This window comes from Euprymna scolopes, chromosome 7, assembly GCF_053919585.1.
Source record: "Euprymna scolopes isolate OS-2025 chromosome 7, ASM5391958v1, whole genome shotgun sequence".
NCBI lineage: Eukaryota > Metazoa > Mollusca > Cephalopoda > Sepiida > Sepiolidae > Euprymna > Euprymna scolopes.
The window spans coordinates 152,201,875-152,221,089 of record NC_136488.1 but is presented as its reverse complement, the minus strand read 5'-3'; the positions used below and the strand labels follow the sequence as shown (position 1 = coordinate 152,221,089).

At 30.8% G+C, this 19,215-nt stretch overlaps 1 protein-coding gene across 1 annotated transcript in view; it reads left to right on the top strand.

Annotated features, from left to right (window-relative positions):
• The window catches only part of LOC145280059 (eukaryotic translation elongation factor 1 epsilon-1-like), a 56,659-nt gene that overhangs the window by 20,279 nt on the left and 17,165 nt on the right, over positions 1-19,215 (top strand). The window contains exons 2-3 of the mRNA XM_080131748.1: positions 1,764-1,857; positions 16,562-16,656. Of these exons, the coding sequence (XP_079987874.1) occupies positions 1,764-1,857; positions 16,562-16,656 (189 nt within the window). The remainder of the gene's footprint in view (positions 1-1,763; positions 1,858-16,561; positions 16,657-19,215) is intronic.

Genomic DNA, 19,215 nt, shown 5'->3' with positions numbered 1-19,215 from the left:
ACTATATTTCACTATCAAGTTTTATATATTAAAAAATAATAATAAAGAACAACTATTCATGAATTGTATTAATTTTGCTTACTAAGACAAAAATTAAAGAATTTTTTTTTTTTTAATTTCTAAGACTAACACCAGCCATACTTAAACACTAAAGACTGAATCAAATTTACATTTGTTGAGAGTGAGAGAGCAAACTTTAATTCCTTTTGATTAATTCAGTTAATTAGATTCTTGTCAGTTGGTGAAGAAAGCTTAATGATTTTGTACAAACCTTGATAATAGGCTCAATTATGGCCTTGAGTGCACCGACTCTTGCCAGACCTGTTTAGAAAGTGTTGATGTTTTCATATATATATATGTATGTATGTATGTATGTATGTATGTATGTATGTATGTATATATGAAAACATATAATAAAATGCTCGACATACAAATGGAAAAGATATTAATAATAAAAAAAATATATACTGGTGCATATAAAGAGCTTTCATAACCCCTACATATTGTAGTGTATTCCCTTGTTTCAAATTGATCAATATATGCATCAGTATATAGTTTTTAATTACCAATGTCTTTTCCTCTTATATATATATATATATATATATATATATATACATATAGAAGAACACTGGGATACGATGGCCCTAGGATACTTTTTTTTTTTTTTTTTTGTTCAGGTTACGATGTGGAATACAATCTTTTTCCGGTTCCTGGTTGCGGTATTTGCCCCACCTTATGGTGTTATTTATAATGTTATTTGATTATATACATGTGTATTTCTTTTTTCTTTTTTTTTTTTTTAATTACATTTTCACCCCAAACAAGGCACATTGCCACTTTGGTGTAGGGGGCTACTATCAGGGGCAGCAACTACTGGAGCACTATGTTGGGATTTGGGCAGCAAGATGTCGGTTCACGTTACTTGAACTTCTGCATGTCAGTACAGTTAGGGAAGTATTAGATACTGTACTGTATTTTGTTACTAATTTTTAACGCTGTATCCTGGGGGGTTCTACTGTGTGTGTATATATATATATATATGTGTGTGTGTGTGTGAAAAGCTTGACATATATATTATGCTAAAGTAAAATAAAACCAATTCTTTATTCGGTCTTTATATGCATTGACTCTAAAGATTTTTTAGCCCCCCCCCTTTTTTATTTAAAAAAAAAAACGCTTACATTGAGGACAAAAAATCCCTAAGTAATATTACATTTCAGAATAAGCAACATTTCCTCATAACAATTTTTCTTCACTAATGAATTAACGCTTATTAAGACCTTAAAGCCACTTGGGTAAGGATTAATGAGTTTTTTAGGCAGACGGTGAGACAACACCTTGAAGATTGCTAACAATGGTTGAAACCAAGCAGAATTTTATTATCTGAGAGGACAGCTCAACAAGAATTTGTTAACATGGGACTTGAAACTAACCATGTTGTACTCAAATAGGAAACAACCCTGCATAAATGGGCACTTGGAAAAAACTCTGCTCATGGAAGGTTCTGCTTACCTCTCGGTACGCATAAGAAGAAAATAAAATTATTTATAGTGGTTGTAGCTAAATTAAATAAAAATTTATTTTCTTATTACTCTATTATTTCCTTTTCTTTTAATATGTTTGCAAATTGTCCATTTTGTTTGTGTTCAACGAGAGAGGGTTATTGTCCTTTTTCCTTTTTCCTTTTTAATAACAGACACAATATTGTGAAGCTCAGATTGCATTTGAACTGCCTATAAAAAACCCTTTTCTTTTCTCTGCAGATACCTACATTAAAAGAGAATGGTTTGAGCATACAAGGTTACATTTCAATAGCGAAACACATAACAAGGACATCAAAACAACATGCTCTCTTGGGTAAGTTCACATTTATAGTCACTCTATCAAAACAGATTAACATTTTTGCTATATCATTGGCTAAATAGCTACACCATATTTAATGACTAACATTATATAGCTGTGTAGTGTGTAAGAAAGATTTTTTTTTAATGGAAATCAATCCAGACAAGGCATGAAGCCACTTGATGTTATACTCTAAGTATATATACAGGTTTTTTTTTTTTTTTTTTTTAGAGGCAGTAAACTTTAAATTGACAATTCTATTTTCTTTAATTGCAGATTCAGCAATTGTTGGTTATTTTGAGTTCAGCTTAGTTTGGCAATTCATCATGAAGAGACTTACACCCGAGCCGCATTTACAAATACAATCAATTTACTGAGAGAAACATCTGATGAATGAATACTTTCAGAAAATGGGCCTGTCAACTAGCCACCTTGTGTGATTTAACCCCATTAGATTATTTTCTTTGGAGGTATATAAAGCCGCATGTCTATACTGATAAACCAGACAGAATAGACCATGTGGAAGCCTACATTCAACATGTTATTGTCAAAATACAGTCTAATTTAATGCACAGAGTTTGTGAAAATTGGACCTCTAGATTATGCCTTATACACATGAGCAATATGCTCGAAATTGTATTTAAATTATAAATGCCAAAATAAATTTTTCGAATAAACCAGATATTTGTATGATAAAAATATTTTACTGTGATTTATTTTTAAAGTTCATTGCCTTTTTAAAAAACCACCCTCTGTATCTAAAATATAGTTCAAGGTCAAAAACTAGCAAATAAGTGTTAGATTGATAGATTCTGACCCAGAAAACAGTAATTCTTTGTCAGAAACATTACTCATGGAATATGAGGATTAAAGGACAAAATAAAGGAAGCAAGAATTACGAGGCTGCCAAAAGTAAACCCAACGTGCACTTTCTACTCTTCTTAAATATATATATACTTACTTATCAAACAAAACAAACATAAGTTATTCTTTATTGTAGGGATGTGCAATGAAAGTAATTTTGTTTTAACCAAAAATAAATAATGCTGATTGAAAAGATCAAATCTTAATGAAATTTTCAGTATTTAGTTTCTATTATATATTATAGTTAAAAATAAAAAACTACACAAAACACACCCACAAAACTGATTTTTTTTCTTTTTTTTTTCTGAATTGTCTTGAACAAAATGTAGACGTTTTCTTTTTTTTTTGGTCCCCCCCGACAAAGGAGGGATTGAACCTAGTAATTTACTCCTGTTCGCTCGTTCACACTTTTCTCAATAACCACGCCTTGGATTCTTTTGAAATTATGCACAAACATTAGTTATAGTAAAAGTAAATTTTTGCCGGACATTCTGCGATAACTCTGGTTGTAAATTTTTGCCAGAACGGATTTTCCAGGATAACTCTGGTTGCCTCCCTGGGGGCATTATAGGGATTAAATTGCTCCTAAATTGTTCGTCCATTCATTTGTTTGCACTTTTCTCAGTAACCATGCCTTGAATTTTTTGAAATTTTGCACAAACATTAGTCATGGTGAAAGTAAATTTTTCACTTGTGGAGGGGTACCCCGCATGCTCTGCTTGTGGAATAGAATTAATCGGGGATATTTCATAGCAATTTTTTTTTTTTTTAAATGTTATCATATAGTAATTTGGAAAAAAAACAAAAAAAACAAGGGATTCAAATCCTTTCGGAATTTAAGAAACATTAATTCCTTAGCTGTCATTTACTGTTTCCCAAGATTCTTGTTATTAACGATATTTCGCTTTAGATTATTGTGGGGGGGGGGGCAAGAAACTTGGTGTTGCCCATGAGCAAAACCTTTAAATCTGAAAGCTCAGGTGAATTTTTGTATTTTAATTACTATTTTTAATACATTAAAACAAAAAATGTTAATAATATAGGATTAAGGGCGAGAAGGGAGGGGGGGGGACAAGAAATTCAATGTTGCCTGGGAGCAATAACTCCAAAACTGAAAACTTGGAGTGAATTTCTTACTTTTTTATTTTTAATTTTAATACATCAAAACACGAGAGGGGAATAGGCTGGGCAAAAAAGAGGAATCAAAAGAGAAAGACAGAAATTTTAAAATAAAAAATGTTACACACATTTTTTAACCTTTTCTATTTTGTTTATGACCCCAATGTTGGGTAATACTATTAGTTAAGTGAATGCCAATATAAAGTGTGTGTATATATATATATATATATATATATATAGCTTAATGTAAAAGGAAAAGAGAAAGATCAATTCAACAAAAGGAGACTTATCCGGATAATGACAAGCTCAACAATAATTATTGGAGCTTATACAATAGGACAACAAGAGTATGAAATGAAGATACAAAACTATATATTGGTAGATATAGAATGGATCATTTATTGAATAATGGAACACAGGCAAAATTTGGGGGATAGAAAGGACTCTTTATGCCAGGGCATTTCGAAGCCTATTGCATCTCATCAGAAGAGTAGAGAAGGTGCTAGGTAGCATGGGGGAGATGCGGCGTCTAGCGTAAGGTTCATTAGGGATGAAAAAAGATTAAGAGGAATTATAGAATGTTGGGGGAAGCTTTATTGAATTCTAAATAAATAAGGAGAAGCTTATTATATATAGTATGATATATAAGAATATATATGGTCTTTAACATAGTATTGAGATGAAGGGGTGTATGTATTATGGTTAAACAGGGGGTGTATTGTTGCTGTGTGGTAATTTATTTTAACAGTTTATGGGGTGTCTATTTTCTATGGAGTGGGTAATTTTGATTAATTTTTTGGGGGGGTTATGTAAGGTTGTAAAACTGAAAGGTAATATGCGGCAATATATTTATAAGTTTCTACTGTTATGATATAGGGAGTATGATCATAAGGGGATGGTCGGAGATTAGAGTGGCAATGACTATGAGTGCGTATAACTTGATGTAAAAGGTTAAGTATACATATTGATGTTAAAGTGGGGGAGTAAGGAAACAATAGCTACTTATGAGAATAGTAAAAATATACCAAATAATAGTAGGGTAATTATAATAGTACGAAAGATAATAGTAATGAAAATTATAATAATAGTAATAATAATAAAGCTGAAAATAAATTAGATGTAAAATTGAATATTAAAAAAAAAAAAAAAAAGTTTAGATGTAAAATTGAATATTAAGAAAAAATAAAAATTAAACATTAAAATTAAACATTAAATATGATGTTACCAATAGTTGTGATAAAATAAAATTCAAAATTACTGTTAATAACAGTGAAAATGGAGATAATGGTAGCAGTTATGGTAGCAATGACGAGGGTAGTAATAATAATGATATCAATTATAATGATGATTATAATAATAATGATGATAAAAAAATAATCATAATAACAATAGTAATAGCGTTAAAAATAGTGCAGTAATAATAATAATAATAATGATAATAATAAAGGCAGTAGTAACAATACTTCTACCACTACCTCCAACGTCACCACCACTATTACCAATAATAATAATGTAAATACTGTTAATACTAATTATTAGGGGTGCGTAAAAAAAATGGATACAGACAAGTGGGGGTGAGGGGGGTTAGAATAGCAGGAAATGGGAGTGAGTGGGTAAGTGGACTCGTATAAAATAAAGTAAAATAGGGAAAATACACACACACATATACACATACATATATACGTATTAAAAAAAAAAAAAATAGATGTATAATAAGCCGGGAAAGCGTAAGAGTTTGGTGAACAAAAGGCCCTTGGGTTTAAATTAAATGATTGCTTCACAAGGAACGGTAGTTTCAAGCGTCCACCTTAAAACTTTAAATTTCTTGAAGTTCGATTATAAAGGCCATCAAATTTATGTTTATATAGACAGGCCAGGCCTAGAAAGTTGAATACATAGTTTCTCATTTATGAACACGAGGTACAGGTCCATCGAATCACCATAACTACTTTATGTAGTAGTTCTAATCTCCAAGAGATACAACAAGTATAGTTTATAGCAGTCCTTTAAATTTCCATATTTCTCCAAATATTTTGTTGGGGGTGGTCTTCCGTAGATGTTTTAGTCTGGTGAATTCTTATTCCTCCTAATTTGGCTGGCAAAAAACTGTATTTTTTAAACGGAGGCTCTTGTGATGGAAATTACCCATAGCTGGACTAGTTCAACTTTCTAGGCCTGGCCTGTCTATATAAACATAAATTTGATGGTCTTTATAATCGAACATCAAGAAATTTAAAATTGTACATCTATTTTTTTTTTTTATATGGATATATATATGTGTGTATGTATGCGTGTATATATATATTTTCTCTATTTTACTTTATTTTATACGAGTCCACTTACCCCTCACTCCTCAACACCATTTCCTACTATTCTACCCCCCCCCATACCCCCACTTGTCTGTATCCATTTTTTTTACGCACCCCTAATAATTTAATATTAACAGTATTTACATTATTATTATTGGTAATAGTGGTGGTGATGTTGAAGGTAGTGGTAGAAGTATTGTTACTACTGCCTTTATTATTATTATTATTATTATTATTACTGCACTATTTTTAACACTATTATTATTGTTATCATTATTATTATTTTTTTTATCATCATTATTATTATAATCATCATTATAATTGATATCATTATTATTACCCCCGTCATTGCTTCCATAACCGCTACCATTATCTCCATTTTCACTGTTATTAACAGTAATTTTGAATTTTATTTTATCACAACTATTGGTAACATTATATTTAATGTTTAATTTTAATGTTTACTTTTAATTTTGCCTTTATTTTTATTTTATTTATTTTATTTTATTTTTCTTAATATTCAATTTTACATCTAATTTTTTTTTTTTAATATTCAATTTTACATCTAATTTATTTTCAGCTTTATTATTACTACTATTATTATAATTGTCGTTAATATTATCTTTCGTACTATTATCATTACCCTACTATTATTTGGTATATTTTTACTATTCTCATAAGTAGCTATGGCTTCCTTACTCCCCCACTTTAACATCAATATGTATACTTAACCTTTTACATCAAGTTATACGCACTCATAGTCATTGCCACCCTAATCTCCGACCGTCCCCTTATGATCATACTCCTTATATCATAACAGTAGAAACTTATAAATATATTGCCGCATATTACCTTTCAGTTTTACAACCTTACATACCCCCCAAAATTAATCAAAATTACCCACTCCATAGAAAATAGACACCCCACAAACTGTTAAAATAAATTACCACACAGCAACAATACACCCCCTATTTAACCATAATACATATACCCCTTAATCTCAATACTATGTTAAAGACCATATATATTCTTATATATCATACTATATATAATAAGCTTCTCCTTATTTATTTAGAATTCAATAAAGCTTCCCCTAATATCCTATAATTTTTCATCCCTAATGAACCTTACGGTAGATGCCGCATCTCCCCCATGCTACCTAGCACCTACTCTACTCTTCTGATGAGAAGGAATAGGCTTCGAAATGCTTGTTGTCCTATTATATATATATCCTAGCGTGGATGAAACGTGGAATATTCTGTGTGGCTTAATTGCCATATATATTTTATAACTTACTAACTAGCTCTACCTATGTATTGAGCACTGTTGAAGTAAATACTTAAAGTTTACGCATAAATTTATACTTTCATATATTAATTTATGTGATTAAATTAAGTAATCATATATATATATATATATATTAATTTATGTAATTAAATTAAGTAATCATATATATATACGTCAAATCATAGACATTTCCAGGTTGGTATCTGGGGGCGTGTTTAATTCACTGAGTGAGATGCACATTCTTGAATAAACTTCCCTGGCAAGTAGGCGACAAAGTGGTGGACTGGTAACCTGCTGCAAGATGCCTTCCTGAACCTGCATGTCAAGCACATGTTTGCCGCAGCGACCAATGACATCTGAAGTGTGTGTGACACTAAGTTGCAACTCGTGGATCACCTAAAACACTTTGTAGCTAGGGCTGGCTCAATCCTAATGAGCAAAATATATACTAGTCTCAGAGTTCTACCAATGATGACGATATATAAAGAACTTATAGAAGTCACTGGAATTAATTTAACTTCTCTCCACTTTTTTTATTTTGGAATAAATCTTATCCCCTTTAAAGGCAGCTTTTAGAAAAAATAATACTAAAAAATCGGAAATGCAAATATAAAAAAAAAATGTAATGTCGTGAGAACTTTAAATAATAACTATCTGAAAATATTTTTCTTCTTATTTACACCTTCAGGTTATTATCTCGTTAAAACTGGTTACTGAGATTTGACTATGAGCATAACAAAACTATTTTGGTCTTTGAGAGGGGTGGTGGTGATAAAGTAATTTAAGTGACTTTTAAAAAAACTTTGATAATATTCATTTTTAGCAAAATAAATACTATTTGTGTTCCGTGTTTCTCAGCCTCATGTAACAAAATTCTATTTAAAGGTTGTAAACACACAACTGCTAGTGTCAACCAAAAAGTTGTCTACTTTTTCTGTAAAAAAAAAAAAAAATGGTGGTATATTGGAATGTAGGAAAAATAAGTCTTTCCTTCGATTTCAAGCAATCAATATTATTCAAATTTTTAAACTGTTGTGTAGCTGCCGCATATGGTTTGCTTTATTTTGAATTTGATATTCAAGATTGCAACTTTATGTAAATAATGATAAAAGAAAATGTGGACATTCCAAAATGCAACAGATGGGATGTTGATTGCTGTGAATCATTTCAATTTGAAAATAGGTTAATGTTTACTCGCACTCCAAGTCTCTTAGGAAAAGCTATTTCAAAATTTTTGACACTTTTTTTTTTTTACTGTCATTCATTTCAAACAAGGTCTAATACCACCGGGATGTAAAAACCTACTGTAATTAGGGGTCAAATTTATAGGGACCATCCTTAGTGGGGAGTTGTGCAACAAGATATTTGTTCACTTTACATTTAAAATTTCTGCATGTTGGTACAGTCTGGGAAGCAAGGAGAGAAATACCAAAGTAGTTTGAGGAAAGAAGGCAGAAGTAGAGTTTTCTGGCATCTCTACAGTGAAAGAGTTGGATTTTGCTGCTAGTCCAATTGATTGGGGTATTTACGTTGGGAGGATACAAGTATAGTATACGTGTGGGTCAAAGGTGGCTTTAAAGAGATAATACTTCCAAAGAGACACCCGTCTAAATACTGACCAGGCTCAACATTGCTTTTCTTGTCTAATCATTTCAAAATATGAATTTGTTAAAAATACGAGGTACCTTCAATAAGTTTCCAGACTATTTTTGTATTGGCACTTTTATTGATAGTACACACATGAAACTCTAGTCTCATTCAAAGTAATCTCCTCCGGCTGCAATGCATTTGTTGTACTGTTCCAACAACTTCTGGAAGATCCCATGGAAGTTCTCTTGCGTGATTGTGTCAATGACCCTCGTCACAACCTCTTCCATCTCTTCAATTGTCTCATAACGACAACCTCTAAGGTTTTCTTTGAGCTTAGGCAATAATCAAAAGTAATAGAGAGCAAGGTTTGGACTATAGGGAGGGTGAGAAACTCTTGGTACCCATCTGTGACAAGGATGAAGTTGTGGACTTGTATTTATAGAAACACAACGGTTCTTATCCATGAAATTCTTTATTTGGCCAATCACCTCTGGTGTTCTGCTGTCACAGACTCCCTGCCTTCCTTGAATCTCTTCCGCTATTTAAAAACACATGCTTGATTCATGCAAGATGGTCCTAAAGCAGTTTGAACCAGTCCATACATTTCTGTGATACTTTTGTCCAGTTTGAAACGTCCTTCAAAAGTGTCCTCCCCGATTGCATTTTTGAAATTCACCAGTTGTGACAATTGGGCTTTAGTATTCGAATTCCTGCTGTAGCTATTCATTTGAACCTGAAATCATAATTGGTTAGTCATCTCATAAAATGTATAACAATAATATACTGAATTTTCAATTTTAAATGCCTGTATAAAAAATGTCTGGAAACTTATTGAAGGCTCCTCATACTTTTTATAAATACTTCCTGTTGGAATTATTGTATTATAATTACAGATTTTTCATTTTTGCTTGAAAATTCAAGGGGGAATACTTTTGTTAAATTTTGACATCCAATCTAAACTCTTGTCCATAATTAAGTGCTAAAACGTTGTCGATTTGATTAGCCACTCTTGCGTAATTTGAAACCACAAATCTTTTTTAATCTGGCATTATTAAAATATATTTCATTTGAATTACTTGATATTCTAAAATTTTATCCTTTATTTTTGTTGGCTAGAAAAGAAATCCTGAAAAATTCATGCTTTTTCCGCAAGTTGTTTTTGGGATATTGTAGAGTTATGGACAAAAAAAATTGTATTTTTGGTCTTTGCATAGTTTTTTTTTTAACATAAGGTTTATATGTATATAAGATATGTTACATGAGACTTCAATTTTTTTAATGGAATTCTATTTTTTCTTTGAATTCAGAAAAGGTTGGGTTTTTTTTTTAGTAAAGATTGATTTTTGTTGAATCGCTGAAGTTTTATATTTTTATGTTTTCATCATTTGAATGGTTTTATTCATCTTTCTCCTCTCTCGCTTTGTCTTTAAAAAAATTTTTTTTTTTTTTTTGGTTTGATGTGTTTTACTTTGTCTCACACCATATATAAAATGATTTACGATGTGGGTAGGCAAGAGTAGAAGATCTTTGTTTCATCAAAAAATGAGCCCCTCCTCGCATACGCACTTAGTTTTTTTCTCTTGTTGATAACCATGGTGTTTTGTTTATTTCTTCCAAAAAACTTTTAACATTTTTTTTACACAGAGAGCTAATTTTACTGAAATTTAACAAATTTAAAGGTGAAAATGACGTTTAAACATATCAGTTGATATTTTTAGTATGAAATGAGCCAAGCATGCTGGGTCTCTCCCTCATGAGTGAACGATTTGGGGGTAGTTTTACACCTATAATGCCCACTGGAGGAGGTGGGGTGGGGGGTCAACCAGAGTTATACCAGAAAATCCATTCTGGCAAAATTTTTCTTCTGCCATGACTGTTTGTGCAAAATTTCCAAAATAAAATTCAAGGTGTCGTTATTAAGAGAAGTGCGAACAAACGAACAGGGGTGAATTACTAGGTCTAATCCCTCCTTTGTCAAAGGACCAAAAAAGGTAATAAAAATTAACACTTTTCATTAAAGATTCTGATTTTTTTAGGTGGGGGCATGGGGAATTTGCTGAAAGAAGAAAACACAATTATTTTAGAATTTAGGGCGAGGGATTCTGAATTAGGAATAGTTATTTCATTTTCAACGAATGTTGGGAAATATTCTGGGTCCTCTTAATCATCAAATGTCATTTTCAGTATTTAACAACTACAACATCTGATCATGATTTAATTTATTTCTATTGAGTATGTATAAAAAACAGTTAATATAAGTTAATTGTGTTGATAAAGAGAATAAATATTAATAAAATATCTTCATCGCAATGAAATTGCAGTTCCAGTAATTATAGGAGCAACTGGACTTATGAAAAAGAATTTAAAAACTACCAGGCAAATATACCTGGTGAACCAAGTGCGAGAGAGATTCAAACAATTGCATTTAAAGGGACAGTTAGAATCTTGAAAAGATCTCTTGGTTGAAATATATGAAATAGTGGGTGAATGTTTGACATCTGATAGGATGCCCCATCCTCAGTTTTAACAAAATGGTAAGAAAATTAAAAAGAAAAAAAAAAAAAAAATCTGGCGAGAGTTATGACATCCAACATACTGGACAACAAATATTGAATATGCTTATATAGTCGTATTGTCCAGTAAGCAGGACGTGATATCTATAATGCTGCGGTACATTGTCCTATACATTGGACAAGAACTATAAAGCTGTTTCCTAGTTTCTTGATTTGGAAGCCATGTTTAGTCTCAGAAAAGTTTCTGATGGTTAGTTATTCTATACAAGTCCTGGAGATGATGAGTTGTCAGTGGACAGCTGTTCTGTACAGTTTTTGGACTTTATAATTTTGCAGCCAAAGAACAAAAGATCCTTCTCGTGTGAACATGAATAAACAGTTTGCTAAAAAAGGTGTATTTTTTATAGAGCAATTCTGGTTTCTCATTGGTTGATAGCAGAACGTGAATTAATTTGATTCGTCAGTTTCTAGCAGCAGTGTTTATAAATAGAATCTCCCAACTGAGGGACCACACCCCCATTATTAGTCAAAAATATTGCAACATAATTTATTAATAGTACTTTTCTGAGATGATCTTTTATAGATTCCTCTGCTGATTTCCGTATACCCAGCATTTATGATGTATAAAATAGTCCGTTTTGCAGTTGCAGTTTGCAACAGCTTCTCCATAGTCATCATGATCATAGTTGCAGCATTCACCCTGGGTCAGTTGACGTTCACCATGTCTCGAATACTGGCTGACCAGGCACGGCAATCCAAGGTTGCTTCCATTATGAATGCAAGCCATTTGTAGTTCCAATGACAGACGCCGTGTTCTGTTGTGAGTGGAAAAGGTGTATATATTTTTGTGTGGTGTTTATATAATTATGACATGGCCGTGATAGTGTGCACACAGTCATGAGTGTGTGTGTGTTTTTTAATTATTATTTTTAACCCGTTATAACCTAATGTCCTTTGACTTGTTAATTTATTTTATAAATATTGGTTAAGAGACATGTATAACAGATAAAAGAACGAACACGATTGAATAAACTTTATTCTGCCATTTGTAAAACTCCTTCTCATGGCAGAAACAAACAACTTCACATTTTTTTAGCATGAATTACTTCCCTTGGATGGAATCTATTCTAAAAAAACGTTTTCAGGCTATAAATATTTTGAGAATTTTGCAATATAGACAATGAAACGAAAAATGAACAAAAAGACAAATATGTAGTAAATAAATGTTACCAAAGGCAAGATAAATTACTCATTAAGTAACGTTTGTGTTTTAACTTATTTCAAAGCATTTATTTAGTTTGAAACAAATGTAGTTCCCAGTCTTGAGTTAGAATAATAAAGGAATGACTGACATTATATCGTCTTCTGAGGAGTCTCAATAAGCGTTCAAAAATCGAAAATTAAACAAAATACTGGTAAAACCTAACATTTTCGCATAATAGGTGACATTTATTAAATGGGTTTATTTTAATTTTCGATTTTTAAGCGATTATCAAGATTCAAAAGATGACCATCTAATGTCAGTTATTTTTTTGTTTTAACTACTTGTGAACACTTTGAAATAAGTTAAAACACAAAAAATTTATCCAGGTTGATAGAAGAGTAACTTTTCTTGCCTTTGGTAACATTTATTTGCTATATATTTGTTGTTTGACTTGCTTGTGTTTTGTTGTTTGTACTGTAAAATGACCAATATATAAAAGCATTTTCAATTCAAATTACTAATACATTCTTTTTTTTGTTTTTGTTTTGAGACAAACGTAACATTAGGTTTTCCTTTTATGAATATTGAGAATGAATGTTTGTATTACACTCCAGACATACCAAAAAAAAATGGTAAAAAGAAACAAATATATAACAAATAAATGTCATCAAAAGCAAGATAAGTTACTCTTCTACCTATCTGGAAGAGTTTTTAGTGGTTTTACTCACTTTAAAATGTTTAATAGGTTTGAAAATCATACAGTGTTTGTCAATAAAACAAAATACCATTAAGACACCCACCCAATATATATTACCGTGACATATATTTGGTGAGTTTCTAACAGTATTGCGTATGATTTGTTAGTTTTAACTAATTTTTCCAAACTTCACATACTTAACAGTCAGCTTGCTGCCATTTGTCTTTTTTACATCAATAAACTTGGTATGATTTTTAAACCGATTACACGTTTTAAAGTGAGTAAAACCACTAAAAACCATTCCAGATAGGTAGAAGAGTAACTTATCCTGCCTTTGATAACATTTATTTGGTATAGTTTTTAGTTTTTGACCACTTTTTCATACGTCTGTGGATTGTAATACAAACCCAAGAATGATTTAATACTTACTAATACATATGAATTTCGGTAACACATCTGCTACTCAAGCTTTAAAAAATAAAACGTGCGAAAACAAAGAATATAAATTTAACCATTATATCTTTCAATTTAACTTTTCAATATTCGCTGCCAGCTAACGGAGTAACTAATTTTTATTCAGCATAATTAAAAACTTTTTTTTTTTTTTACTTTGATTCACTTTTTAAACGAGCTGATCATTATTTTTTATCCCAATCATGCTTATATATTAATAAGATTAAAAGATGTAGATGACCTATATGGAAACAAAAAACACATCCTTCTTCTTCACCTGTTAGCAAAAACCAGTGATAGAGAGGCGCAAAATGGGTTGATTAAATGACAAATACAGAATGGCAGAACTGACCTGCATCTTACAGCCCTGAAGTAGAGGGGAAAAGAGAAAGTAAATAATTAATGATTTTGTTTCTTTATTTATATAAAGTTGTATATGTTTATATATTTGTATACAGGAATCACTCCTAAACTAATTAACAGATCATTATGGCTTCTATCTATAAAGGGTCAGCTATATTTATTTATTTATTTTTTTTTTTTTTGCAAACTGTTTATGAAAATTCAGATACCTCCAATTTATGTGAAATTTTAACAATAATAATAATAACGTAAATTAATAAATATTCCTCAAATTTTAGTTTCTTTGGAGTATTTTAAAAGTTTTTTTTAGGGGAAATAATATATACCATATGAAAATTCAAATATTTTAGATTTGCATTAAATTTGATCCAATCATTAGACACCAATAAAATTATTAAAACAATATCGTGGTATGGCCATGAGTTGAGTATTTTCATTTTTTTTTTTTTTTTCAATACGTTTTTTATAAATCTATATAATTATAAAACTTAGATCAGCTTACTTGCGTGAGCGTTTAAATCGTCCATCTGGTTTCCAAAAATTTGTCTGCTTCATGGCCGCCCTGTCCTAAGTCAGATATTAAAAGTCACTGCTGCTATTCAAAGCATACACAAGGTCAACAATATTTTTTTGTTTCAACTTATTTTAACGTGTTTTCCTTACAAATAAATGTAATTTAACCCAGTTGAGTTACTAAACAAAAAAAAAAACTGATTAAAATATAAATATACAATATATAACTATAATCATATTTATAACCATATTTACTGCTTTTAGTATTGCTCCTGTGGATTCTGACAATTTATTCAGGCCTTACTTAAAAAAAATATTTTCTCCTCAAGGAGGGGTGGGGAGGTAGAAACTTGGTTTTAGTTGTGCTTTTAGTAGGGCCTCCTTAGTGTTTGCAGTAGTGCTCTGGAGGCTTTGCGAGTTTTTTTTTCACTCATCACTTAAAAAAAAAATGTTTTCTGAAAACAATAAAAGACAATATAATCTCCAAATCACTTTTTATTTTGAATATTTTTCATCTTACACTTTAACGGTCAACAAGTAGACTAGTAACATATAAAAACACATTGAATTTTCTTAATAGGATTCATAATGGAGAGATCAAGCTGGATTTAAAAAAAAAAATTAAATCAATAAAAATAACTCAGATTTTGAACATGTAAAAAGATGGAAACACGTTTTGATAAGGCAAAAATTTCTTTAGTATTTTGGATATCAGTTGGAAGATAATCTACAATGTCATTTACTAACCAATAAACAGTTTCTATTTGGATTTGGTTCCAAAGAGCCGATTTATGAAAAATATGTAATACCATAAAATGTGTTAAAAGGAAGCTGACATTCAGATCTTACGATAAGTAATCAGATTTATCCTGGCAAAATCCTTAAATACAAAATGTCAGAATACTGGAATGATTTTCATTGGTTGATACTGATCGGCTGTGTCACATAACTGTGTTGGGTCATTTAATTTGAAACATTTGTGTGGTGTGTAGCAAAATGTTACATTTGAAAAGAAAGCATTTTTGTTTTGAAAAATGTTTGAGTTGCTAGTGGAGCAAGTCTGATGAATTAAAATCTGAAACTTGCAATGAAATCACTGATAACCAATCTTGGAGCATCTATAAGTTATAGTTTAATATATGAATCTAATAGAAGTGTGAGAGTTAGTTGCAAAAAGAAAAAAAGATTCCTACAACAATTTCAAACCTCTGTGTCCACCCCTTCAAATAACATATTTGTGTTTATTACACATGTATGGAGAGAACTTAAATATATATTCAATACTATCCTCGAATGTCTAAGGTCACTCCGTACACGAGTTTGTCAGGACAACCTGGTATGAGAATACTTTTCCCTAGAAGTAAACCTTAACTAAATATTCAAAATCACATAGTATTCGCTGACCAAATAAAATATTCTTGTTATGGCTAACCCACACTGGATTTACAGGGAATGGTACTTTCTCCAAGAGATTTTACCTCAAGTTATAGCACAAAACTGGATACTCCTTTAGACTAGATGAATTCTTGTCCTGTTATCCAGTAAGACCAAGAGACTGCAAGAAAGATATACTATAACATATTTAAATGGTCAATTGGGGAGAGGTAATTAAGTTATTAACTTCTTTACTAATTCAGTGTTTGAGAGTTAAAGGAGACTTTAATGGAATATTCGAATATCTATGTGCCTCATTTAAAGATAAAGTGTTAGCCCCCTCAGGAAGGGGAATTTTAACTGTAGTAAAATGAAACAAAAAATGTACATTGTTTTTTTAATATATATATATATATCTTTTTTTTTCTAACAGGCAAAACACCAACTGAAAAGGCATTGGTTGATCAATGGTTAGAATATGTCAGTTTACACTTTCAGGACAATTCAGAGACAGCATCGAATCTCAAGGTAAGAAAATTATTTGAACTATTGTTCTCATCTTGGCCAATGTAATTTTCAGGTATGTCTTGTTGAACTAAGCCATCTGTAAAGAATTTTGAATGGAAGCCTTTATTTAATCCACAGAGGTAGGTTATTCTTGTTCTGACAACCATAACGATAGAAGTCTTTTCTAATTATTAATTATACTCTTCGGTGGATTCCTACTATTACTTTTATTTATTTTCAAGTTTTGAGTGATTCTTGAGACTCCGGATTACTATATATATATAGCATTACAAAATCTGAAGTTGCATTACAGAATTCTATTTTGATATTAATATAGTTAGGATGGGGTGGGGGTCTTACATTTATTCATTTAGAAGAGAGAAAAAAATTCCTAATGAAGAATTAAATAGCAATGACCATCAACCATAAAATGTTTTGAATAATTATAGCTTTCGGTGGGTTTTTTATGTTTTGTTTTTTTCTAGTGCGGTCGTAGCCGAGATTGAACTCATTACACAAGTTTGTAGTGTAATTCAAATCTTGTCCGTAGCTAAACACTTGATGCTTTACCAAGGGTATCAAGAGTATTTTTTATTGTGACAACATCACTAGATGGAGTTCCTACCACAGCTTAAAAGAGTCTCATCTACCCTTGAGAGAAGGATAGACTGCACTAGTTTCTCAACCTGGTATTTTACCTTGCCTTCCCAAATGGTCACCGAATTGGTACTGGTCAAGCTCAACGTTGCTTAACTTCGGTGATCTGGCAAGAACCGGTGTGTCAACGTGATTGTGTCGTAACCAAAATATTTAAGTCTTCAAAATCCCATCATTTTGTTAGAAAATGAATATCCTTTCACATGCTTTAATAAATGATAATCTACATGATATATTACAAGTGTTTTTAGGAAAGTAATGATAAAAATGTTAACACTATAAAACGGCCATTTTGTATCCGATTCTTTTACCTTCTTGGTGCTTAAAAGCTTGGTACTATTTCTTTATGAAGAATTTTGTCATGAATTTTGGAAAACAATCATAAAAATCATCAATCTTCCTTATTATCGGGGTCTAAAATAAACTGGTCTATCCATTTATTTTTGTTGTGTATCCAAATGTGCAAGGCATAAAAATAGTTATAACTTCCTTATTTTTAGTCAGATTTAAAAAAATTTAAAAAGATTCTTAGATCATCAAACTCTTTTTATGTATGCCGTCATTGAGATATTTTAAGCAAGTTCAATTTTTTCATTTAAAAGAATTTTAATCTTTTTTTTTTTTTTGTACTTTAAAAAATTGAAAAGAGGAAGTGGTTTTTTATGGCAAACATACCGATCATCATCACGATGATCAATATAAAAAAAATAAAGTATCAAATTATTAAAAGCCAAAAAGCAGAGGAACCATAAAAAATGTTTTAAATGAATGAAAAATGTATTATCTTTTAACAGTTCTCTTGTTATATCATCGTCCCAGTAATTACTTCCTCCTTTGAGGGAAGAGATGTGTAGTATCTGTTTTTTTTTTGGGGGGGGGGGAGTAGTATAATATTTTTTTTATTGCCATATTTGCCATGCATTATCTTCTCCTTTTACAGGTGATCCTCCCAGGTATTACCTTCTCTATTTTGGAGGGGTTGTGTAGTATGTGCTATGTTATAATGATACCATTCTCCCATGCATTGCCACCCCTTTTTGTATGTGTCTGTATGTGTTCTTCTCAGGCTTTACCTTTGTGGGGTAGTGTAGTATATTTTCATTCATCATGATACCATCTTCCCAGGATTATCTTCTCCTTTTGTGAGGAATTAGTGCTGTATCTGTTATGTCATGACATTATCAGATATTAACTCCTCTTGGGTAGTGAGAGGAGTAGTATTTGTTCATTGATATACCATCCTCCCAGTAATTACCTTTCAAGGTCAGCATAGTATATGTTTGGTCAGTGTGATACCATCATCTGAGGTTCACAAAAATATGCAACCAGAGGATATATTTGCTAATAAAGGTGAACACAAAATAACTATTTAAAATTATTCAGGTGAATATAATTGTTTTATATTGTATTATGCAACAAGTTTTTCATGATGAATTCATTTTTGTGCTTATTTCCAATCAAATCTCTTGCTTTGGAATATTGATATATGATTTTACAAGTTCATTCTCTGGTCTTGTTCAAGTGTAATTTTCCCAATTCAAAAAATTCTTATTGATTCAATCAACAGTATTACATTAATTATTACCTCAATTTTACTGTTAATTAAAAATGATTAAATTTTGAACCGGTTTTACATTCCTACATAAACATAAACTTACTCACAATTTCACATAATATATAATATGAATATACAGATCAAAGTCTCTTAAATATTTCATCAGATATCTGCCAAAGATGTACTTGTAGATTCATTCTTTTACCAATATTTATAAATTCCACATTTTCCACACTAGAATAAACTTTATTTGGTAATTTTTTCCCAAAAATATATTACTTGTTAGAAATAAAATCAATGTGTGATGGATTTAGTTTTTGAAAATTTTCTTACAGATAAATTATAATATATTTTCCTGTTATTTTTCT